The sequence below is a fragment of the Macrobrachium nipponense genome, chromosome 21 (genome assembly GCF_015104395.2).
Source record: "Macrobrachium nipponense isolate FS-2020 chromosome 21, ASM1510439v2, whole genome shotgun sequence".
NCBI classification, from domain to species: Eukaryota; Metazoa; Arthropoda; class Malacostraca; order Decapoda; family Palaemonidae; genus Macrobrachium; species Macrobrachium nipponense.
This window is the reverse complement of record NC_087212.1, coordinates 9,979,222-10,004,612: the sequence shown is the minus strand read 5'-3', so window position 1 is coordinate 10,004,612 and position 25,391 is coordinate 9,979,222. Positions and strand designations below refer to the sequence as shown.

The 25,391-nt window shown below is 43.1% G+C and overlaps 1 protein-coding gene across 1 annotated transcript in view; it reads right to left on the bottom strand.

Annotated features, from left to right (window-relative positions):
* Positions 1-881: 881 nt before the first annotated feature.
* The window catches only part of LOC135197772 (GPI transamidase component PIG-T-like), a 24,514-nt gene continuing 4 nt past the window's right edge, over positions 882-25,391 (bottom strand). The window contains 13 exon segments of the mRNA XM_064224865.1: positions 882-1,447; positions 1,450-1,499; positions 2,292-2,453; positions 11,771-12,020; positions 12,522-12,659; positions 17,117-17,318; positions 18,174-18,353; positions 18,526-18,612; positions 19,228-19,333; positions 20,405-20,536; positions 20,865-21,045; positions 24,910-25,209; positions 25,337-25,391. The exon segment at positions 25,337-25,391 is cut by the window's right edge and continues 4 nt beyond it. Of these exon segments, the coding sequence (XP_064080935.1) occupies positions 1,263-1,447; positions 1,450-1,499; positions 2,292-2,453; positions 11,771-12,020; positions 12,522-12,659; positions 17,117-17,318; positions 18,174-18,353; positions 18,526-18,612; positions 19,228-19,333; positions 20,405-20,536; positions 20,865-21,045; positions 24,910-25,099 (1,863 nt within the window). The 5' untranslated portion in view covers positions 25,100-25,209; positions 25,337-25,391 and the 3' untranslated portion in view covers positions 882-1,262.

Genomic DNA, 25,391 nt, shown 5'->3' with positions numbered 1-25,391 from the left:
TCGGAAGAAACGACAACAGTTGTTATCGCTTCAGCGACAGAAAAAAAATCTGGCTGGAGAGATAGATTGGTTCATACGCCGCCACCCAGCGGCGGGTAAGGTAGACCACCTGACCTACCTGTCGGCCGTGTGCCGCGAGATTTGAAATTCTGTCGGAACGTCGGAGACTATAGCTAAGTATATATCTGGCAGGAAGTTCATGTACAAAAATCTCATTTACACAAGATGGGAGAAAGCGACATAACTACATACATACTGCATACACTGTGAAACTACTTTTTGACAAGCCATCATCTAACAGTTTTTCTAGTATAGTACTTATAACTGAACCACACGAAAAACTTATGAAAAAGTTTTGTTCCAACTTGAATGAAATGCCTCAAAATCAAAGGTACTGTATTGCATGACACTTTATAAAGATTCAAACTGGTTATTGAAAACTACCATACTACACATTTTTAAAGAAATTGTATTTAAAAATAAGTACAATCAATAACAGCTGCATTTACAAAATGCATCACATTACATGTACCCACAATCACTGTTTGCTGTAAAAATACAATAAAAAAATCATTTGAATATGTACTGTATCTATAAACAATAAGCAACTCTACACTGCCAGGAGAAAAGAAACACAGTTCAACTGAAGTTTTTCTGAACAAGAATAATGGGACATTCAAACATTGCCAATGGTGTAGTGGAATGTACAAAAGAAAATAAATACACAACGTGTATGAAAGTATTTCACTTATCATTTGTAATCCTGTACCCAAAAGGTTTAGTGCCCACTAAAAGTAATACACACAGCAATTACTGCAACAATCTAACCAGCACAAAAGCTTATTTTTGCACAATAAATAACTTCTAAGACATATCATTGCACTGTACAGAACACCGGGGGCCTATATCAGTAACTCATGGTATACATATTGTGTTATCCAGGTATGTAGTACTTCCATTAACTGCATTAAATCTCAATAACAACCAAAGGCTCTCTGGCATCTAAGCACTCACAAAATTATCAATAATTGTTATATTTACAGATACTACCCTTCATGTTAGTGCACTGCAAATGCTTGAAATAAAGATTACAACATCAAGGGTCTCAACATGCATTCCAGTTCTTTCCAGACTCCTACAATGGTCCCAGCAAAAGCCACTCCACTAAGTAACATATGAAGACGCCTCCCTGAGCTGTGACATTCAACAGCAACTCTCATCAAATACAATCTCTTCCTGTTTGATGCTGACAAGTAATAAACTCAAATTAAGCACTTCTTCAACTGTTTGACTTCAGAGCACGACTTATCTTCCTCACTCCCTTCTTCCTCTATATCTAATTCTTCTCTTTCTTCGTACAGTGGATTCTCTCGGACAACCACGGCTTCTTTCTTTGGTTCTTCAGTTTCATCCTTTTTACCTCTCCTGAAGACGTTTTTCACTTTTTCATCAGTCGGGCAAGAGGAGATTCACTGCCTTCAATCTTCTTAAGTACCAACCTGAAATAAAATACAAACAGGAAAATAAACAAACTAACCAGATTAAAACTGGTCTTGTAGACTAAACATCAAACTTCCATGCCATAAGAAAATCAAGAAAGCTCCTTGATGGGTGCCCTCATCCAAAAATTATCAAGTGCATGCCATTAGGCTGCACATTTCATAGTTTTAAGGATCAGCCCGTTTGACACACAAAAAACATGCAATGCTATATTCCAACCGTTCACAACATTTTTGACCACCCGCAATGTGGAGAGAATTGCAATGAATTGGCCAAATGTGGCCATTTTCCATGCATAATGATCAATTGAATGACATTAGGCTGCATTTTTCTCAACTTTAAAGGAAAATACTACTGAATAGGCGAATTTTCCACGAATAATGTGCAAATATGTTCCATAGAGAAATAAGCGAATAGGCAAGTTCACAAATTGTGAGATCACGAATAGCGGGGATTGGCTGTATGTCTAGATTCTCACTCTTCATATGTCTAACAGCTGAAGAACCATACAAATAAAGACATACTAATAAGCTTTCAAAATCCAAAACTTTTTAATCTGTTGTGTCTGGTCTCCTGGATTTTGCAAAAGAAGACTGTAGTAATTATACAATTTCACTAAGAGTTCAATGTTATGAAAAGTCTGTCTCATATGAGTGTAAAAAATGTAGGCTAGTGAAAAACAATATTTTTTTGTTCTTGGAAAAATTGAAACTAATCTAAAGTGAAATGTTGTCATACAAAATACTACTTAAATGAGGTAACTCATTTGTAATTCGTGTAGCACTACTTACTTTTTAGTAGTAATATTATGAATGGGTCCAAACGCCAGTGCCACCACAGTACATGCCAGGCAGATTACATTATACGGCATGGAAAAGTCAGGAGTGGGTAAACTGACCAATATAGTTTCTGTATGAATACGAATAAAGCTTTTTCCCTCCTCTACAACTAACCTGAAATGTAGAAAGCACAACATTATGACTAATAAATAATAATAATAAAAATACCACATATATGTGCAGTATTTGGACTAAAGATATCATACGAACAAGTGAGAAATCCATCCAAGAAACTGAAATTTTTTTCAAACAGTATAAGTTATTTACCTATAACATGAGGATACACAGCAACAAAAGTCCAGAAATTTTCATAAAATCTAAACTCATCATGCATTTCAAACATCAGCTTAGAAAATTATTGAATAATTTTCTTTCTAAGGTTCTGCAAATGATTAGGAAAACAGTTTTTCTTGGGTAGTTAAAAAAATTATCTTAGCACTTAAAAAAAATTATTTTAGCTCTATCATAAAACAATTATGACGAAAAAATCTGCTGTGGGAGAACTGGAAAAACATGGGTATGGGATGCAGAGGAGGAGGAGTCATTTACTGCAATTGTTTCTCATTGCACAAGGAAACCTAAGAAGCGTTCACTCTAACTCTGGAATTTTCTTCCCTCCTTTATTTGAAAGGGTGGCGGAAGGAGGGCTGCAGTAAACCACAGGTAAGAGATGTACTGCTAACGCATACAGAATATCAGTAATGAGCTTTAAGTTTTTTCAGTGTCATTCACTAACAAGAGATCTTGATCAACTGAAATTCTAAGACTTAAAATAACTAGTTAACCAGCGTTACAGAAGCCAAAAGTCTTTCAAGTCTATCCAGCTGTCACACAATCACTGACTTCATGAATTTCAATTAAAGAGATCCTAGCAAACGCTGAAAAATTCTAGTCCTAGTCAAGATTGTTAACTGGGTAACATGAGGTATATCTAAAGGCCTTCACGAAGCTGCGCATCTGCCACTACGTTGAGCACCAAATCCAGTTGGCCCAACTAGTCGTACCTAGATTAAACCACCAATGAAAAAAAAAGGTGGTCTTGCTCAGGATGAGTACCAAAATTCTCTGGAAACATGATGATATGACAATTTGTCCAAAATTGCATTTTTTCCTAACTATACCAAACTGAGGTCCTTTTTTACAATAGGAAGATACTAGCGCAGCTGGATAGGTCGTAAGCTTTTCGAACAAGGGGTTCGGTAGTTAACTGCTTGTCCGACAGGCGCGCGCGCTTTTGCGCGACTGGGAGGTAAACAAATCACTTTTGCTTTGGCCCAAGCAAAAACTGCAGAGTGAGGGGTGGCATGAGGTGGGGCTATGTGTAAAAGGACCTCAGGTTTGTATAGTTAGGAAAATGCAATTTTGGACAAATTGTCATTTGTTCCGACACGGCATACAAACCTTCGGTCCTTTTACAATAGGAAGACTCACTCTTGGTGGGTGGAATCTGAGTCTTTGTGAACAGACTGGTGTTCACCCTACCTTGGAAGCCTCCCTGGTCGTAAGAGCGAGGGAGGGATCCAAGCCTCGTCCGATTGATCGGGGTGTGCACCGCAGGATCAATGGTCAGACCTCTGGACGAGTACTAAGGGAGGGGCATGCGCATCTCTTAGTACCAGCAATGCAAGAACTTGTTCCTGTACAGGAGCAAATATAAAGCCATGGGTTTGACTCTTGTAGGCATCCACTTCCCCCCTTGCAGAAGGAAAGTGGTGGATATTCTGCTCCTATCCCTAGTGAAAGGGATAGGATGGGGCTCTGTCATATAGCTCCCACCTGCATCTCGTCCTCATCCAGCGTAGTGACGACCATGGCCCTCTGCCCACAGGTAGAGGGGAAGGAAAAGATGGGAAGAGAGAGCCAGTCACTCACTCACTCACACATCCATCCACACAGTCACACCAGGACTCGATGCTGTTCAGCCTGCGAGGGTCTGGGTTAGCTACACAACTTGTTGAGCAGCCACCACGGGTCCCAAGGAAAAGGTATCCAAGGACCTGTGGGCAATATCCCGAAGGTAGAAGGACGTAAAGGTAGTCTGGTTAGACCAGACCCCTGCCTTCAGGACCATGCGACAACAGAGAAGTTCTTGCGAAACGCCAACGAGGGGCCAATACTTAATGACTTCGTGAGCTCTCGGAGGGACGTACGGATGTCGTCATACCATCAGCCTCATACGCCCTCCTGATGACCTCACGCATGCCAGAATGAAAGAGTGTTCTTGGATACTTCTTTCTTGGTGACCCCCGGTGCTAACGAAGAGGCGTCGACACTCAGGCCTGAGGTGACGAGTTCTCTTCAGATAGCGCCGTTAGCGCCCTCACAGGACAAAGCAGCATCTCATCCGCATCATTATCGGTGAAGTCCAATAGGGAGGGAATCGTGAATGACTCGAACCTGTCATCAGGGACTGACGGTTTCTGAGTCTTCGCAACGAAGTTCGGGACGAAATCGAGCCGTCACGGATCCCCATCCCCTGGAGTGTCGTACACATAGGAAAGACCATGAAGTTCCCCTACTCTCTTCGCCGATGCCAGGGCCAGCAAGAAGAGGGTCTTGAGGGTCAGATCCCTGTCTGACGACTCTCGGAGTGGCTCGAACAGGTGTTCGAGTCAGACTCCTAAGGACGAGAAAAGTCACGTCCCACGCAGGGGGCCTGAGTTCCCTTGGGTGGGCAAGACCCTCTCGAAGCTCCTCATCAGCAAGGAGATCTCGAACGAGTTCGAGATGTCAACCCCCTCAGTTTCAGGACGAGCGCCAAGGCGGCTCTGTATCCTTTCACTGTGGGGACTGAAAGGAGCTTCTTCTCGGCGAAGAAAAACGAGGAAATCCGCTACCTGCTGAAGAGTGGCTCTGAGATGGAGATAGACCCCGTCTACGACACCAACCACAGAAGACGGCCCACTCCCCTGTACACATCGGCAGAGGACTGACGGACTTTCCAGCCATCTCTGTTGCTGCGCTACGCGAAAAGCCTCTCGTTCGCAAAGAGATGGTGGATAACACGCCAGCCGTGAAGACGTAGGGACTGGACTGCTCGGTGGTACCGCTCGACGTGTGGCTGGGCGAGAAGGTTGTGCCAAGGGGGAATCTCTCTCGGTTCTCCTGCGAGAAGAGCCAGCAGGTCCGGATACCAAATGGCCTGTGGCCATTTGGGAGCCACCAGGATCATCCTGAGATTCGGGGTGACCAGCGCTCGACTGATCACCTTGCGAATCAGGCTGAACGGGGAAAGGAAAGGCATAGGCGAAGAGGTTTGTCCCACGGATGTTGAAGAGCGTCCTCTGCAGCTGCCCATGGGTCCGGCACGGCCGAGAAGAACACCTGGAGCTTCCTGTTGTGCCGGGTGGCGAACAGATCCACGACTGGTCGCCCCCACAGGTCGAAGAGCCTTTCCGCCACGTCCTGGTGTAGAGACCATTCGGTCCCTATCACCTGATCCCGACGGCTGAGCGTGTCTGCTACTACATTCCTCTTCCCTGGAATGTAGCGTGCCGACAGCTCTATGAGTGTGCTGAGCCCACTCGTGCACCTGCCGTGTCAACTGGTACAACGGGAGGGACACTAGGCCCCCCTGTGTTGACGTAAGCCACCACCGTGGTGTTGTCGCACATCAACACACTGAGTGTCCCATCAAGCGGTCCTGAAAACTCTTGGAGAGCGAGGAACGCTGCCTTGAGTTCCAGTACATTGATGTGAAGGTGCTTGTCGTTCTCGTCCCACACTCCTGAAGTCAGAACTCCTCCAGGTGTGGCGCCCCATCCCTCGGTCGATGCGTCTTGAGAACAGCGACATGTCCGGGGGGGGATAGTGCGCAGAGGCACTCCTCTTAAGAGGTTCCTGTCGTCGAGCCACCAGGCTAGGTCCTGCCTCACCTCCTGTGTCAGTGACACTGGAAATCTTGGGGGATCCGTCGCCTGTTGACCAACTCTCCTTTAGTCTCCACTGAAGAGACCGCAGGTGAAGCGCCCGTGAGGGACTAACTTCTCGAGTGACGACAGGTGTACCGATCACGACTTGCCATCGCTGAGCTACCTGTTCCTGCCGAGACAGGAACTGGTCGGCTGCCTCCCTGAATCTGCCTGATCCGCGAGTCTGCGGGGAAGACTCGCCCTGCTACCGTGTCGATCAGCATACCAGGTACTTCACCTCTGCTTGGGCTCGAGATCGGACTTCTCGAAGTTCACAACGATCCCCAGATCGCGACAGAACTCGAGCAGCCGATCCCTGTCCTGTAGCAACTGCGAGCGGGAGCTCGCCAGGACTAACCAATCGTCGAGATACCTCATCAGACGTATCCCGTGCGAATGGGCCCAAGCAGACACCAGAGTGAACACTCGCGTGAACACCTGTGGGGCGGTGAGAGACCGAACGCACAGTGCCCTGAACTGCTACACCGTCCCGTCGAGGATGAAGCGGAGGTACTTTCTGGAGGACTGATGAATGGGTATTGTTTGGAAATACGCATCCTTCAAGTCCACTGAAAGCATGAAATCGTTCTCCCTGATGGAGTCGAGCACTGAGCGTGCCGTCTCCATCGTGAACCGGGTCTGGCGAACAAACCGGTTCAGGGGAGAGAGATCTATCACCGGGCGCCAGCCTCCCGTAGACTTTTTCCACCAGGAAGAGTCGACTGTAAAAGCCCGGTGACTGATCCGTAACGATCTCTACAGCTCTCTTGCTCAGCATGGTCTTGATCTCCTGTCCTGAGTGCTACGTCCTTCGGTGACCCGGGGACGTCGACTGCTGTTGGACCGGGTTGGAGGTGAGGGGTGGCCGAGATTCGAAGGGTAATAGATATCCCTCCCGAAGGACATCTACTATCCAGGTCTCGGCGCCGTAGCGCTGCCAAGTTGCCCAATGGCTGGCCAGGCACCCCCCCACTTCCGGCAGCAGGTGAGGGGGAACGCCGTCCCTAGCGTTTCCCCCCTTTCTTCGACTTCTTCCCAGAGCCTCCACGGGATGAGGAGGGCTGGGAGGAGGGCTGGTTACGGCCCCCCTTGCCAGAAGTCGAAGAAGACAGAGTCATTCCTCGGGGCTTCGACGCAGCAACCGTCTTAGCAGCCGAGGAAGCGCTAGCCGAGCTCTTAGACTTGGCCGCAGTCCGAGGCTGCCCAGAAGCCTTCGAGACTGCCTGGTGAACTAGACGGTCACTGTCATCAGTGCGCCGTCTGTCCACCGCAGCGTCCACCATCTCTCCTGGGAAGAGAGACGTGGAACTCCGTAGAGGTCCGTTTCGAAGTCCCAATGCCGCTTCACGCCCGGCCGCCCTGGAGACCCGAGTAAGGACAGCGTCCCTTCGTCGGAGAACCAGGTTGGCCCACAGGTTCACCGTCTGGTGGGCAAGGAAAGAGATGGCTCTTCCCCCAGACTGGCAAATTCTCCTGAAGGCCGAGTCATCTTCGGGAGAAATTCCCCCGGAGTTGGCTGCGACCTTAGATACTGTGAGGGACCACAGATCTAGCCAGGAGACGGCCTGGAAAGCTGCCATGGCGGTAGATTCCAGGCCTAGTGCCTCTTGCTGCGAGAACCACAGGTTCTCGGACAGGAGCTGCTGCAGAGACACACCCGGAGTCAGCCTCGCTAACTCCGGGTTTCACCTGTTTGGGCGGCATTGGATCCTCATGAGGACGGACGTAAAACCGCCGCTGTCGTAGCAGAGGAGGTGGAAGTAGCTTGCTAGACCTGCCAGACTTCAGCGAACCGTCCTGTCCAGAGACAAGCGATTCAACTTGGTCCAGCACTGAGTCAGCCAGCTCTGACCGCGGCAAACCCACCGTCGGTCTGGGTTCCCTCTTCGCCCCGGGGGCCCCAGAACGACTCGAGCCGGGACGTGGGCTCGGATGGTGGGAGCGGCGATCCTTCCCCGAGGTCGTTGTGCTGACGAATCAGCGCAATAACCTCGGCAAAGTTCCTCTGGATCTCAGGAGTGATAGCATCCTGTGGAGTCGGACCGTCCAGTCCCTCAAACAGGAGCACCTCCCGAGACCCTCCTCCCTCAAGGGGAGGAGCAGCGACAGCCCCCTCTCGGTCTCCTCCAGCCACCTGTGCGTAAGACCTGGCTGGTCCGAGAACCGAGCCTGGTACGTACGACGACGTGGCGGGATCCTGAAGGGCGCACCCTTCACGATCACTCCTCAATACCTCGCCCCTCCCGGTGTAACCCGAGGAGGTGAAGGTATGGGAGAGGCAGACCTGACGCTCTCTCCCGCTCGCTGGCAGAACCAGCGGGCTTGGAGGACTGCAGGGCGATCGTCAACCCGCTGGTGGCGATCGAGCTGCAAGGACCTATCGAGCCGGTCTCGCTGTGGAGAACGGCTGGACCGAGAACAGCGGCCCCGGTCTCGTGTGTCAAGAGGAGCTGGTGCTGGTCGCCGTACCACCCGATCGCTCTCTGTGAAGCGACGGTCAGGTCGACCGGCGAGCTCCACTGTCACGGTGAGACCGGTTGCGTGTCTCACGGTGCGTCAGTTCGCTGGTACCAGCCGTGGCTGGTGCCGGCGAACGGGGGGACCTCTTCCCAGCCTCAGCCCGTGGCCGGTCATGGACCGTCACGTCCGCCCGGTAGCCAGCTGCTCGCCGCATGGAGAGCGAGAGCTTGGTCTGGTGAGAGTCGCGTGAGCGGCTGTACCAGTCTTCCGCTCCGTGCCGTGAACCGGACGCTGAGCGGACTCAGAGGTCTGGTTTCCTGGCTGCACGGGGTCGCTGGTAGGCGACCGTACACTCGGTACCATCTCGCGAACGCGCGGCCGAGACGGATCCTGCTGCTGTGGCCGAACCACTGACAGCAGGTGAGGAAGTGCCGGTGTTAGCCGGCGCCCCTCTGTCCCCGTAGTCTTCTTCCTTGCGGGAGAAGAGACGGGTCCTGCTCCCGAAGGAGCAGGGCGACCAGCGGAAGAACCCCCGTCTCACCAGAGCGAGACGGGCCCTTAGAAGCTCCCGAAGAAGACTTCTTAGGGGGGGGGGAGGCGACCTTCTTCTTCTTAGGGCGGGGGAGCCTTAGAAGAAGAAGGGGAAGGAGGCAGCAGACGACGACGACGAAGAAGACGATGAAGACGACGACGACACTTCCTCCTCCTCTTCTTCTTCTTCTTCGTCAACCTCCTCAGGACCGATGTCAGGTCTGTCATCCAGGACGGAGCCGGGGCTGCTGTTGCCGAAGCAACAGGGCCCGGACGTACCTGTCCGAACAGACCAGCATCGGGAGCAGCGGCGCCAGGAACGGGAACGACATCAGCAGGTGCGGGGCATCACAGGAACGGCAGCAGACACGGCAGGATCAGGAACAGGAACAGCAGCGGTGGTCACGGCAGGTACGGCGAGATACAGCTGGTCGAGCCAGCGGCACAGACGTCATCGGTACCGGTGGGAGGTCCAGGGGGCGAGCTCTTCGGGCACATGAAGTCCGGTCGCGGCAGCACGGCAAAACCCAGGTGGCTTGGCATCACACTCCCCCCCGAGTTACGGCGACTGGCCCCTGCACCGATGTTGTTGGTGTTACAGAGATCGCGTGCTGGGTGTACACCAGGTGAGGAGGTGACGCGTAGCCAGGTGTTGTCAGGGTCGTTACCGTAGCGTGCGTAACCGCCACGGAGCCAGCGAGATGATAGAGCAGCCCCTGGACACTCGCACGCCCTGCAGTCCCAACGACGCCCACACCTGTCCGAGGTCATCCTTCACGGCAACCGCACCTGAGGAGGCAAAACAAAGTCGGGTGATTAGGAGGATCCTCTACCCGCTCGCGCGAAGACGAGCGGATAGAGGACCCAGAGTACAACTCTACGTCGGGGTATCTAGCGCCCTCCTCCACACTCGACACTCGGGAGAGGAGAAGGACCCAGACACCCCCCCCCCCGAAGGGGAAGGCGCGAGACGTGGAAGTTGAGGGCGGGCGGCAGGAAAGAAGACGAAGTGTCCGTCACCAAAGGAGTCGCGGGAGAGCTTTCCGACGACTCCTTTGCAGGCCTTCGCTTCTTCCTGCCCTCATACAATGTCCACTGCGCCTCCGACCAGTCCATACAAACATCACATGGGCTCTGCCCGGGTGCATTCGCGCCCCGGCACCGAGCACACAAAACATGAGGGTCTATCTCGGGAAAAGATCTGAATTTTCCCACATTTGCGCCCTTCGGTACCCGGGCCAAAGTCTCCTTGGGTAGCGAGGCGCGGAGATTCCATCATTAATGAATTCAGCGTAATTAATATGAAAAGAGAGAATACTGTACCTTACAATCTTTCATACACAATTACAAACAACTAGAAAGCAAACGACGAGCAGCGGGCAGAGAGCGAACACACACGTCCATCCACTGTGAGGCCGAAAGCAAAAGTGATTTGTTTACCTCCCAGTCGCGCGCGCGCGCCTGTCGGACAAGCAGTTAACTACCGAACCCCTTGTTCGAAAGCTTACGACCTATCCAGCTGCCGCTAGTATCTTCCTATTGTAAAAGGGAACCGAAGGTTTGTATGCCGTGTCGGAACAAAAATAGGGTTAAAGCATTGTGGGCTTTGTCTCTTAGCTTCAACTCGGGTGGTTCCATGGTTGATAACCTTGGATGATCAACAGGAAAGGGCAGTGGTTGTTGCCTTATTCATCTAAATGCTGAGCACTACAAGGAACTGGTTTATCTTATAGTGTAAAGCTGCTGAATCCTCCATGGATTCTGCAATGATTATGGATGGGTTTAATTTAAATTTTAAACATAGTACAGGAAGAATATGAATTCCAGAGAAGTGGACTGGACATCTTAGCAGTCTGTGAATATTAGTGCAATGGAATGGGAAAAGACTGGATTGGGTGATGGATATATATACATACAGAAAGAGAAGATGGAAAACTGGCTGAAGAGTAGTCATAGACTTACCGCCAAATGGTAAAAAAACGGCACCGACTGGAGAGCAGTGGGCAGTGTATTACTTCTCACACAGTTTGAATTAATATATTGTAACACGAGACTTATAGTTTGCTATGCACTAATGAACGAACTCTCCTGAACAGCAGATAAAACACATGAAAGATAAGAGTACAGAAATCCCAGTGGGACACGGCATCACACAGTGTTGGAGGTGATGATTATAAGCATTTTTATTAAAAGTCTCACCTCTTTGCCACACATGTGGTCACCCAATATTTGAAATAACGTACTTGTAGTTATATATGACCCATGGTTCTTTACAGTGTCCCCTAAGCCTCCAGGAACACAGCTTTCTTCCTTTTATTTTAATTTGTTCTTTTGGTCTCTTCCAATCTAACTAACCAACTTCATTAACATCAACCTGCTTCAATTGCCATCATATTCATGCAAGTCCTCTAAGAGTCTGGAAATTTGACTCATTGATCTTATTAAAATTATGTATAATAATGATACCAAACTTAAATTTTTCCCACAGCACTCCATGTAGTATAGCGTATGAAATTATAAAGAACTTACTTTTCTCTGAGACTACTTCCTCGAAGATTATTGACTGACACATTCTTGGGAGCTGGGAGAACTGCTGAAATAGTTGCTGCTGGTATGTAGAATCCATGGTTTGCATCTGGTGGGTATTCCAGCCATTTCAAAAGGGCCCGAGAAAATTCTAGGCTTAACTCTACAGTGGATTTCCCATCTACTTCAACCACTGCTTCATAGAGCCAGCCACGTTCACGGTCGACGGCAGTAGCTAGCTTAGAGACATACACTACAAGAGAACAAAATAAATATAAAGTATCCTATAAATATAAAGAATCCTCCTAATACAAATGTCAAACATTACTGTATACCGTCCTTTTCAATATGAATTTGTGTCATAATTTCTTCAATTTCCGTGTCAAGCAATATAAGAGTTCTACGCTTGCCAATGCTAAATAAACTCTACTTCTTCTTCTGCTTTGAGAATATATCTGAAAATTGCACTACAGCAGATTTAAGCTATAATAAATAAAGTAATGGGTTATTTTGTAATAATATTAATTCAATACTATATTTCTTACTGTTCAACATACCCCTGATAACAAGAAACAAATACAGATGAATAATAAGTATCATGAACTAGGCACCTAGGAACCTGAAAACGTAGTTGCTTTTTACAAATACAGGCTAGCCCTTAAAGTATCAGGATGCACCTAAATAGTACTTATCACTTATCCCCTTACTACAAAAACAGTCACCAAATCCTCAAAGAAATAAAAAGACAACTCACATGGCTGATCTTGGTCATGAGACGTGTGAAGAAACAGTCGTAAATACCATGGTAAGACCTCCAAATACACTAATGTAAGAGCCTCAGAGCCTGTGTTTGTAAATTTAACAGTTATGCTTCCGCTCTCCTGCCCGTATCCTGAATTGAATATAGTAACTGACCATTACCACCAGATAATAAAGTGAATTTATAAATGAACATACATCAAACATTAATAGAGGCCTTTGTTGATAAAACATTTCAAGATTTTTTAAATTACGTACTCCATTTTTCTTATATACATGATCATTTTTTGGGGTTTACTACGTTTCGGCATAGCCCATTTGGCGCTGCCATTTCGGCTTGGCCGATTCGGCGTCAGAAAACTAATAGCACTATTCGGCGTAGCCGTTTAGGAGTCAGATTGTTTCGACGTCTTTGTTCGATTAATTTTTCTAGAAATGCAACACGTCCTTTCTGAACTTTATTCAGAAAAATAAAACAGTAAAAAATTTTACATTATTAAAAGACTAGTGGAATAATGTAAATAAAAAACTTGAATTGGGAAAAAATATAAATTTTATTCACTTAGAGAATAAGGAAATTTAGTAGTTTTTTTAACCTTAGGAATTAATTTTTCATTTCGTAATTATGAGCAATACCCTTCAGGAATTCAATAGGCTCTGATGACTCAACTTCCATTACTATTTTTTTTATTCTTTCATCAGCATTTTTATATTTCTTTAGCTTTGGGAGGTGGATATCCAGCGATTAATTTTTCTTAGAAATTCACACGTCCTTTCTGAACTTTCCTCAGGCATCAATAAATTTCCAGTATGGAAAGGATGATGCATTCGTAGTTCGAACTGTAGACTGCTGATTGGCGCTTCAGTGTGTTTTGTTAGTGCGATCTTCATCATTTACAGTGTGTTCATAAAGGCTCCAGATCTCGGGAGAAAACATAGGGTTCATTCCTGCATTTCGACCCCTATTCTGTCCTCCAATATAAGCGTCTTCGAACCAATGGAACAAGGGTATTAGCTCGTCTGGAAGACCCGCTGCTAGTGTATCCATGTATTGAGTCCCATCTTTTCTAATGTTCCCACAGGCGAGCGCTATAATCATTTTAGCCCATAACGCAAAGTCCGAGTTGGTTTATAGCGATTCGATAAACCCAATGAAACAAGATGTCTGTGGATGTTTTGGGCTAGATGGAAAAAACATCCTTTAATTCGAGCAGGTGGGAAATGCATCTTGAAAGGCATAAATGGCAGCTTGCTCAAAATCACAAAATTATAGAAACTGCTCTCAAATTTGGTTCGCTGGTTTTAAGTAACTCAAATAACGAGAATAAGTTAATCTTTGATTGTTAGGAAGAAGAGCATAAACTATAGGAATAACTCCATCATGCTTCTTAGCCGATATAACATACTTGATGAAAAAGACTTGGCGCAAGTGAAAGTTTCATCGGCAAACCAAATTTCTGAGAAGACTAAATGCTGAAGCCAGCTTATTCTTCCAAATTATTCTATTACTGCCTTCTCCTGTGTCTCCCAATAGGAATTTTTCTTCCATACCCAGTTGGGGAACATACAGTGTATAGGACTCGGTATAACTAATTGCTCCAAATAAAGAGTTAGGTTAGCTGGCGCTTTGTTTAATAACTTTTATGTTTCCTAGTAACTAAGTTTTGCATTGCAGGCAAGTCAGGCCCTATGGTTAAAGCTTTGCTTGAGAGGTGCCAGTTAAACATTCATTTACTACAACGGTTGGTGGCTCCAGCGTTTCAGCACTTCTTTTCTTAATATTTGTTTTCAACTTTTCAACTTCTACTTTTGCAGCAGATGGTTCATGGGTATGTTGATTCACTGGCGAATCACTTTTCCATCCTTCATATGTAATCTTACTTTACACCGATCTTTCTGTTCACATCGCCAGAATTTTAATTCAGAATCCCTCTTGCTCGTTCCATCAATAATAAAAAGGTATCCATCGTGAATCACTTTGCTTCTTCCACGTTTTGTTAAAATATCTCCTTCCATTTCGTACAATAGGGCTTAGACGACTGAAAATTCTAAAGCTACCAAAAAGTAAATGTAAACAAAAACAAAAAAACAATTGTTCAATTGTTAAACAATTGTTAAAATGAGGAAGCTAATTGCGCTATAACGACGAAGTATCTATTTGATGGCTAAATGTCGTTTACAGCGACAAAGTAGTCATTTGAACGCCTAACAGTCTCTCCTCCGAAAATTTCTATATGCCAAATCGGCTACGCCGAATCGGCCAAGCCGAAACAGCGACGCCAAATGGGCTACGCCAAAAGTCTCATTCCCCATTTTTTTACCAAACATCCCTTTATAAGAAATCAATTCATAGGACAAGTTCTTATCAACAGTAAGATTTATTGGACGAGTAAAACTCTCAAGTCTTTCTTACCTTAGATGAGAATAAAAAAATTTATAAATGGTACTGTTTAAAGATGATATTGTTATGTTACAATAAAGTATTGTACATACTTACCTGGCAGATATATACTTAGCTACAGACTCCGTCGTCCCCGACCGAAATTCAAATTTCGCGGGACACGCTACAGGTAGGTCAGGTGATCTACCCTCCCGCCGCTGGGTGGCGGGACTAGGAACCATTCCCGTTTCCTAATCAGATTTTCTCTTCCACCTGTCTCCTGAGGGGAGGCTGGGCGGCCATTAATCGTATATATCTCCAGGTAAGTATGTACAAAACTTTATTGTAACATAACAATATCATTTTGTACATTCAACTTACCTGTCAGATATATACTTAGCTGATTGGCACCCTTGGTGGAGGGTAAGAGACAGCTAAACTATTAATAAACAGGAAACAACACATGTTGTACGTTAAAAACCTTGGTTCTTACCTGATTTGGCAGAAGACTTCATGGCTACTGTCTAAGAGCCTGCTTCGCCTCAAGAGCCTCAGCGAGGTAGTGACCTATAGCTGAGAGTTCTTGCGGATCTGTCAATGGGATCTTATCCACTTACGCAACCGAACCTTGAGGATCTTTGTCAATGGGTGCTATTCCACTTATATGACAAAACCTCTTGCCTCTGGCAATATCAAGGAGCACAAAGCCAATCCCGACCACCTGACCCTCTAACCCAGGTTAGAACTACAATTGAAAGAAGTTATCCCAAACATTCTTTCAAAAAACCATAAAAACACATCACCACAAATAAAAACTAACTAAACTATTAAGGATTAGAATCAGCTCCCTGTCCCAGCACCGAATCCGCAGATACGTATGGCCCTAGTGAGAAGCATTTTCGTAAGTCACCCTTACGTCCTTCAAGTAGTGGGATGCAAATACAGAGTTGCATCTCCAGTACGTGGCAGCCAGAATATCCTTCATAGACATTTCTATGGAAAGATAGAGAAAGTCGCATATGGCTCTTACCTCATGCGCTTTTACTCTAAGCTGCCTCACATTACACCCCTCATTCATACACACTCTAATTACATAAGAAGAGTCTGACATTATAAGAAAAATCCAAAGCGTAATCAAAAACAGTCCACAAAAACGTATGCCAATCCAACGATCCAATACTTCACCAAAAAAGACAGTCCAGATGATCGAAGGCGAACGAAAAGCGAAAATCAGGTCAGGAGGAACCAACAACAATGTTGTCGGAACCGGCAACAGAGAAAATCTGATTAGAAAACGGGAATGGTTCCTAGTCCCGCCACCCAGCAGCGGGTTGAGGGGTAGATCACCTGACCTACCTGTAGCGTGTGCCGCGAAATTTGAATTTCTGTCGGGGACGACGGAGTCTATAGCTAAGTATATATCTGAACAGGTAAGTTGAATGTACAAAATCTCATCTTTCAATGACTGGAAAGTTTTCTAAAAAGCCGAGATGCAGAAAAAATTTCTACGCATATAACTACAAGTCAGTTCTAAATTTTAAGGGTTATGAGATGAAAAAACTTCACATAACTGAGTCTCTGGTTTTCCCTCTCCACACATCAACTACAGAGAGATTTAATGATAAGAATGTTTAATCTAATCACAGCCCTAACCCTCTGGTCCTAAAAAAGGTTCTGCTGTGTAAACAAGATGAAACACCCCTTGATAGGAACCTCTTTAAGAAATGGTTATAAAAATTGTAATCATGGGCCTTACAATAAAAAGCACATAAAGCCACACAAAAATAGATGTGAATGACAGTATTTCCAGCAAAACGAGCTACTTTCTCACATAATCTGGGAAGCAAGAGGCAAACACCACCTCCTACATGCAAAGAACATAGGACAAATTAACAATGTTTTACATTTTTCAATCTGATAAAGTAGGTGCATAACAAGGTATATGATACAAAGGAGACCCCACACAGATATGTTCTTAAAGGAAAGGGTAAAATTTGACCATGGTGATGCTACAGAGGTTGAAAAGTTAGACTGAAAAAGGCCAAAGAAAATGTAAAAAAATATAGGGGACAGAGGGGAAAGCTAGGCACGCAGTAAATGTTAAGTCTCCTATATGAGCTACATCCAGTAACACTTCTCCACAAAACAGATACAAAAATCCCATACTATCCATACCCAATAAACCCTAGAAACAAAAAGCAGTGAATTACCTGTAATAAACCTGGAGACATGGAGGACAGGAGAAGTTATGAATCCATAGATATGGCGGGACTTATAATGAGCCTCAAGGTTAAAGGGCTCTCCAGATTCTGTCTTCCTGATGTCGTAAATTCCATACTTTCTTAAACTTAGGCCTGATCCGCTTTCTTGGACAGAATCTGGTTTGGGGAACAGTGAAAAGTCCTCCTTACCCTGTGAAAGATAAGCTCTGTATTACAACATGCACAAAGAAAATTTCTTGAGTACGTAGTATTTCCATTCAAATGTGCCTACACCAGCATAACTAGCACATATTGTTAAGTAACAACTGCTACAGATCTTTACACACTGACTGTACACCACTGAAAATGTCTTGAGTAAGGAAAACAGTCTCAAAACTGATGCACAGAACAATTATAATCTTATGAAAAAAGTGACGCTTTATGGAACAACTCTTTTGTATGTTCATTCTGTTCTCTCCCATTCAAGAGTTATACATGCAGTACTGTACCTAAGTGTAAGTGAATAAGAAGAAATTACGAATAAAGTGTGTACAATTAGTTGAAACCAAGTTCCCAATTGCATATCAAGAAAATAAATATAAATAAACATGACAAAATGTAGCACTTACAAAATAAGGAAAAAGGCTAAGAACTCAAAGACTGAGATGGTTGGATATGTGACGTAAAAATACAGGGAACAGATGATTAAAAAAGCAGTGTAGACGGAAGTAGCAGTGCAGGACATATAGGATGGTTCAAGAAATGATGGGAAAAGAGGACAAATGAAGAACTAGACAGACAAGAGCTCAGGCAAAAAGAGCACAAGTCAGGAGAGAGTGGGGGGTGGAGGTGGGGTGAGGGGGAGCCGACTTATTTAACATCTAACTAAATGAAGGGAGAAACTGACAATACATGATGTATTGGTAAACCAAAGACTAATGCTGAAGCCTGAAATAAGAGGTCATTTTGTATAAACTTTGTTCAAATATATCCAGAGAACAATGAAAACATAGTCCTTTTAGAACAAACTTTACGTACAACAATCCAGCACCAATAGCTGACTTACATTACTGGTTACATCCACATATATCATAGATTTTGAAGCCAAAGGACACACAGAAACCAGAGGAGCTGAAAATAGGTGATGCAAACTCCAGTCCTGGTGTCCATTCATTGATACTGTGGGGTCCTGAACGAGAGATAATGCCTGGACTAATTCAAGTTGTGATGAAGTACATTCTTTGTCCTGTAAAACAAATGGTCTTGTAAGCATACAATTTATCTTACAAAAGGAAAACAAAGCTAGAATATTACCCTAGTTTAACATAAAATCAGATTATATACAGAAATAAGTCATTTACTAATTAGCAACAGATTTCTCTTTTCAGGAGCATAAAATAATGTAACAGAACACTTACTTTGCAAGTAGGCCGTAGATGGATCGATAAAGCATGATAATGCGCAGTGTACAGTGGTGTTGGGTGGAGAAGCATTGAAAGCCCACTCTGAAAACATATCACCATTGCTACAGGACTGATATGGTATGTATGATGATGTATGCTATGCTATAAGTACAGTACCACAGCAGCTATATTTTCTAAAACAGGGGGAAACTTCAGCTCCCCTCAAAACCCCCTGGAAGGCATTAACTTCTTTATATATCTAAAGGTAGGTAGTCTAATTACTACTGACTCCAATACTAGAAAATATAAAATTAGAGGAATTATCCTCGTAATCAAATGTTAATTTTTCAAATGAAAATAATTTGATGACATTCTTCCCATGCTTCATGAAACAAACAGCTCTCAATTGTCTTCCAAAATTCCATCACTGTACTTATCTTCTGTAAATAATTTCTTGACAGATAACAACTAAGTAAGTTCTAGAGTACAGAATATTAAGAAAAGAAAACCACAGATAATTCTAAACTGTTGTAGGGCTAACCAGTAAAGTGTTATATAATCAAGGGCTAAACATGGATGAAAAAATAAGTTACATTTTCAGTATGAAAAACATACGTACTTGCATATAAACTTCAGCAAACAAAATACACAAACTGAGGGCTATAAGATAACAAATCACCGATTTATATACTGATAATCAAAGTAATTCAAATTCACCTTGGTATCACAGGGTAAAAGTTTCTTCCATGGGGTTAGATTCTCAGTACAGACATTTTCCCTGGGAAGAGCAGCATATCGCAAGTATGACGAATTGGATGAATACCTACAATACAAAAGGGACATTACAATACTTTTTAATATTATGTATACCTATAACTTAACTGAAAAATAAGAAACCTACTGTAATTACAGAAAATATCAATGGGACTGACTACTTTAGGAAAAATTTCAAAAAAATCTTTAAAATGATAATCATTTCAATTAAATAATGGTAACTAAAAGATATGCCAATACTTTAAAATGTGTTTTGTAGCTCTACACTTGTAACTCTTAACAAGAATGATTCAAGTTAATGGAAAACTACATACTATTCAATCCACTGAGGGGACACATCTAATGTAGTAATGCAAAATTTTTCTCAGCCAAAATTTCTATTGTATTCTATATATCAATTATTCTATTTGATGAACCAAAGCATGCAACAAATTGCAGAACTTTCAAACACGTTTCATATTAGTCTTCAGACAAACTTGGTTACAGAGATTTTATAGTAACTTTGAACCATAGGTGCTGGATCAGTAGAATATGACATATCTCTAAGGCTATAAGCATATCCCTTATCATATAGAACCTCAGCTTTAGGACTCTAATAAACTTATCTGTATTAAGAAAAATAAATATTACAATAATATCTTAATTTCCTTATCTATAAAGCATTCTAACAATGGTTAAAATTAGTACTGCTATTCCCCTACCACAATGTCATGACAATCATGATGATAAAATCAAAGTTTGCTGTTGGTACTACAGAACCTAAGCAAGAGTTTAAGTAAATAAGCTGCTTATCACCAACTGAAAAGTGGTCTGGTTAGCTAAAATTTTAATTCATAGTATAATTAACTGGAAAGTGGTCTGATTACACTGTTTTATAGTACTAAAACTATACATAATTTCATCTACCTTCTTGAAAGTTTCTAACAGGTTCAGCTTCAATTTAGTGGAAATACACACCTAATTTTTGCCATGCTCTTTTGATTTTGGACTCCTCATTCTTAGACAGTTTTTCTTTTTCCTTCTGTCAAGTTATATCTTTAAGAATATCAAGCATTTATGAATAACTTTTAAATACCAAAGCCTCATGTTTACTTACAAGAAAACAGCATACATAACTTACCATTCTTCAGCAAGTCCCTGCGGTCTGTAACTCAGTTCTGGAGAAACTGTGTTTGTGGAGTCAATAAAATTTAACGATGCACAAACAAGTCCACTTAATGCATTTACAAGATCCCTCCATGTCTGATCTAAGCTGCATGAAAAAGAAAACTTTTACAAATATGTACTTTTCCTCACAAAAAAAGAAAAAAGTGTAACATTCTAAAAACAGACCATCTTTCTACATTCCCAAGGACAAGGAAAATGCCTGCATTGCCTGTAGTATAAGATTTACTATAAATATGAGATAGCTAAAATATGTGAAAATTTGACAAGTTTCCCTTCATTCACAGAAGTCAGGCAATGACCAATAAATATTCATTTTAAATATAAATGAATAATATAGTAATAACTGATACTGGTGAGCACATAAATTACCAGACTTCCCATTTAAATCCTGCTCAAGAGAAAAATAAACTTACTTGTTTACACTGGGATTAAACCAAACCCAGAGCTGAGCACCAGGTGGTGCATCAATCACTGGATATCCCCACATACGATGCCGCCATAATCCCTGCGTTAAACTCAGGTGGAGTTCTCGGACATGATATGCTTCGATAATTTCTCCAAGGGCTCGGGGAAACAAATCATAATGAGCAAATTCTGAAAAAAATTAAGAAACATCCTTTACACTCAGTACTGTAGGATATAGAAATGCCTCAATTGCTTATTAAGTTAAAACAATAACCAATGTTCCATGTCATGAAAACATACATAGATAAATAATCTGAATACTGTACAGCAGCCCATCAATTTCCCAGATTTTATGCTTATCAGCTACTATATTACGATGGTTTTTTGCAAGACTGCTTTTGTATGTGATGGCAAATGTAAATAATAGTTTAGCCAAGGCTATAAATCATATTCAATCAGATTCAAGTGAAATATACAAAAAATTCTTACAAAAATGTCTAAAATTTCACCTAGTTTCCAAAGCCCTTTCAAGATTCAAAGTAGGCAAAACTAATGCGCCAGAGGATAAAACCTTACTGCTAGGGTCACAGCAACACACACCAGGTTAGGTAGATATAGAGCCCAAGGATGAGTTAGGTTCAGTCTGATGGTACTTAACTAGCATGCAGAAATCTAGTCAAATTTTACCCTACTGCATTTCCCATTCTACTATCCAGACCCTGACTGACTTGTTTTCTTTCCATTTCTCCTCAAGAAGAAACTTTTCCTGTCCATCTAGGTGGCACGAGTACCAGCAGCTAACCAAGCCTACATTAATGGCCTCCATACCCTACTTTGTTAACACATGATTATTTAATTCCTCATCAATACAATGTCCCTTTATGGAATATAGGAAAAAAATTTACCAAAACATAAGAGTAATCATTTTCAAAGTCAACTGTGGTTGTTTTGAAAGTGCTTCAGGAGTGTAAGGCACAGCAAAGAATTTTATTGATGACTTAATGCTCTGGCAACTTTTTATCCAGTAGAAACTTCACAAGTTTTCCAGGTAAATTTCCAGGATATTTTCGGACTCCACTCAATTTCTGTTCTTCCCTGAAATCCAAACATCTGTCACAGAATGCTTGTAGCAGTGTTAAGTGTAATCATCAAATTTCTTTTAGGAGGAAACAGATTTCTACATAAAAAGAAAAATCCAACATAGAAATGTACAATTCTAGCCTTCATAAAGTTTCATCATGTTCACTCTCAAACTTCACTCAATATCTTAAAAAGCTCAGCTTATTACCTTTACTGAACACAAAAAGCCTCTTTCTAATCTAATCTGTCAGCAGATATCATTAAAATGAAAATCCACGCAGTATAACTGTGATTGTGGAATATGTGTTTGCATGCTAACTGGGAGCCATGTTTGAACCAGCACCTTGGGGATGAACATAAAACCATAAACATAAACAAAAGATGTAAAAGACGGTAAATGTCCCGGTCAGCAACTGGCAGGAACCAGGTTTCGGTGGTAGCCTTCAATGTTACCGAAGCCCTAACCACAACACCAATATCATCAAAGTAGGGCAGTTACCTAATGATAACTAGCCTAGGGGAGGGGTTACAGTATAGGCTATATCAAGTAAGGTTAGCAATGTTTCAGAGGTAATTAACCATCTCCAATCATGCAAGACCTAGCACTTTTGGTTAGATAGGGTAGTTTTGAATGGATCCCCACCTTTTACTCACATTCTACTGCTCCCTCTGAAAAATTTTGACTGGTGGGACATAGCCTTGCAAGACAAAGAATGCAAGAATGTACAGTAAATTATCGGACCATGAGACATTTCATAATTCCACCGCACTATGAACACTTCCAAAAACCCATTTAAATGTGCTGCAATCAGCATCAGTGAGACTTGTCCCACCTCCACAAAGCATGCTGATTCCTCTACACTCCTAAAAGGTTTAAATTTTGCTGTTTTACCAATTAAATATTGAGGTAAAAGGTGAAATTCAGCGATCAACTTATTGTCAAGGCAATATTTACCCAACACTAGGGTAAATGATCCGAACAGCGACATAACAGCCACCGATCCTGGAATGTGGCCACCTTCCCGAAAAAGTACTTGAATTGGCTGCCATGAGCATCAGTCAAGAGTTGTGGCCCATCCTGGCGGCAAACAGAGACCTCCACAATCCTCTCAAAGTAAGCATTTTCTCCTAAATTACGAAACAATGGCATAATTTAAGCGCTTTTTCGGGAAGTGGCCGCGTTTCAAGAGAGGTGACCGCTATGTCGTTGTTCAGTCATTTACCCTAACCTAGGGGGAAACATCGCAGTGGATCCATTGTCATCGCATGGATCAGCCTTATTCACTCGATATCTAATTGGTGAAACAAGAATACAATTACATATTTAAGCATACCATTCAAAAGATTGAAGTTTCCTCAACATAATGTGATATATGAAAGCGCCATACGAACTAAAATAAGCATTTCGTAAAATATGTTTTCAATGCAGTTCTGAAATCCAATATGGCGGCACCCGCATGAGGTGCCGTTCGTAAGCACAGCAAAGCCACCATTTTTCCCAGCCTTCCCAGCACTCATTTGAACAATGTTAGCATATATATGTTATGTTTATTGATCTTACTCAAGATTGCAGTTGTAATCAGCACACAACATTTTGTTGTCCTATATTAGTGAAAATATGAAACTTCTTATTCCCGAGGTCATGGTTTGAAATGATTTTCATTTTTGCCTTGTAATCGGTGGTTTTATCCTTACTACCATCACAACTGAAACTCCACAGTGCTTATTTGATTGTAATATACATGTTTTGGTCTTAATTCACTTGAAATTGCACTTGAACTACTTTGCGCTTCCTGGTTCCTAAGCAGTCACTCCACAAACACAGTTACAGGCAGCACGAGTACACGGTTTATGAGGTACAAAGCTTTATTCCCTTGATTGTTTACTTTACTCATTATTTAGTTCAACTTTACTTTGTACACATACCAATTGGCAACACTGATAAACAATTGAAGAGCGCGAAGAACGCCGCAGGTACCGTTCACAAGCAAAACTGTTGATATTTGAGTCAGGAATCTAGTTACTTTTTCAACAATGAATATTTTCAAATTAATAATCATGAATATGTAAAAATATTTATGCAATTTATGACCTTATACTGCCATTTAACTATTTATTTAAATAATTACCTAGTGCATGCTTCTTCTTCTTCTACCAAAAGTCGTAGTTCCCTTGGAAAAGTAGTGGTTGGAAGTCATTGTTTACGATTTTTGTGAAGAAAGTGCCCCAGCGTCTAAGGGTACAAGTGGTGTGCGGATTTAGCACATGGAATGGGAAGTTTATTGACACAAGCGACTCCGCAAACATCGAGATGGCGTCAATCTTCTAAATATTCGGAGTTGTAAGTAAAAATTTCGAAAACGTCATGGAGGTAGTGTGCACTGCATAGAGCCAGAATTTTCATTGCCCTCAGTTTAATCTAAAATATGACCTTAATTTCTAACTTTGGAGAAAATACTTCAAAAGGAGACTAGTGGTCTCAAGCTCCTCTCACCACAAACAACTCGTGACTGAGGACCATCTCCAGTGTCAGGACGTGTTAAAGTACTTTTTCAGAGGGTGGCTTCAAACGCGGAGGAAACTGGATCAGCTAGTCCAGTCGGTTGTTCCCCCTATAGGGGTAGTAGGCTAAACAGAGTAAGGAGACGGTGATAGCAGTCATTGGTAATTTGAACCTACCTTCATGCGATCGATGTTTAGTGTTACTTATGGGGGGTGGGGTGACGCCCTCTCTGCTCAGGTCAGGGCACAGAGTCCTACCTACGCCTAGTTAGGTATGCCACTCCCCTTCGATGTTTAGCCTAGTACCTGATGATTAAATTAATTGAGGCTATCCCTAAGCTAGGATAGGTATATTCTTACAATAAAGAAAGGAAAATGGCCTCAGATTCCAGTGAAAAGACTTACAGCCCGCCGATCCTCGCTGGATTAAGATTTAAGCAAAGAATAAACCACCTTAACACGAAAACTTACCAAAATCTCTGTAATTCTCAATGGACCATTCAATCTCTGGTCCACTCCACCTCGTTGTGAATTCGAAGTGAGATTGGATATGCCCGGACGCCAGGGGCTTAATGAGTAGCTCTTCTGTAAACGTGTTCGACTCCTCGCAAACTACGCAGACCAGGCTAACAAATATGACAGTAAAAGCTAATTTTGACATTGTGTCACACGTCAAACACTGGGTCCTCCCGGTAGGTTTACTGTTGCGTGATGCTCAAAGCAAACATAACCTGTGATCATCAACTACTTCAGGCCGCCCTTGGGTGAAATCTGTTGATAAAGGAACACACCTATATAAATCTACCTTATATACTCAAATCATTACATCAAAATAACAGTGTGACTGTGCTATATAACGTCATGTGTCTGAAAAACCATGAGACAAAGACCAACTCACAATATTACTACAGGTACCGTTTTTCTGGAAGTAGTAGCGATGGTGTCATGACAAC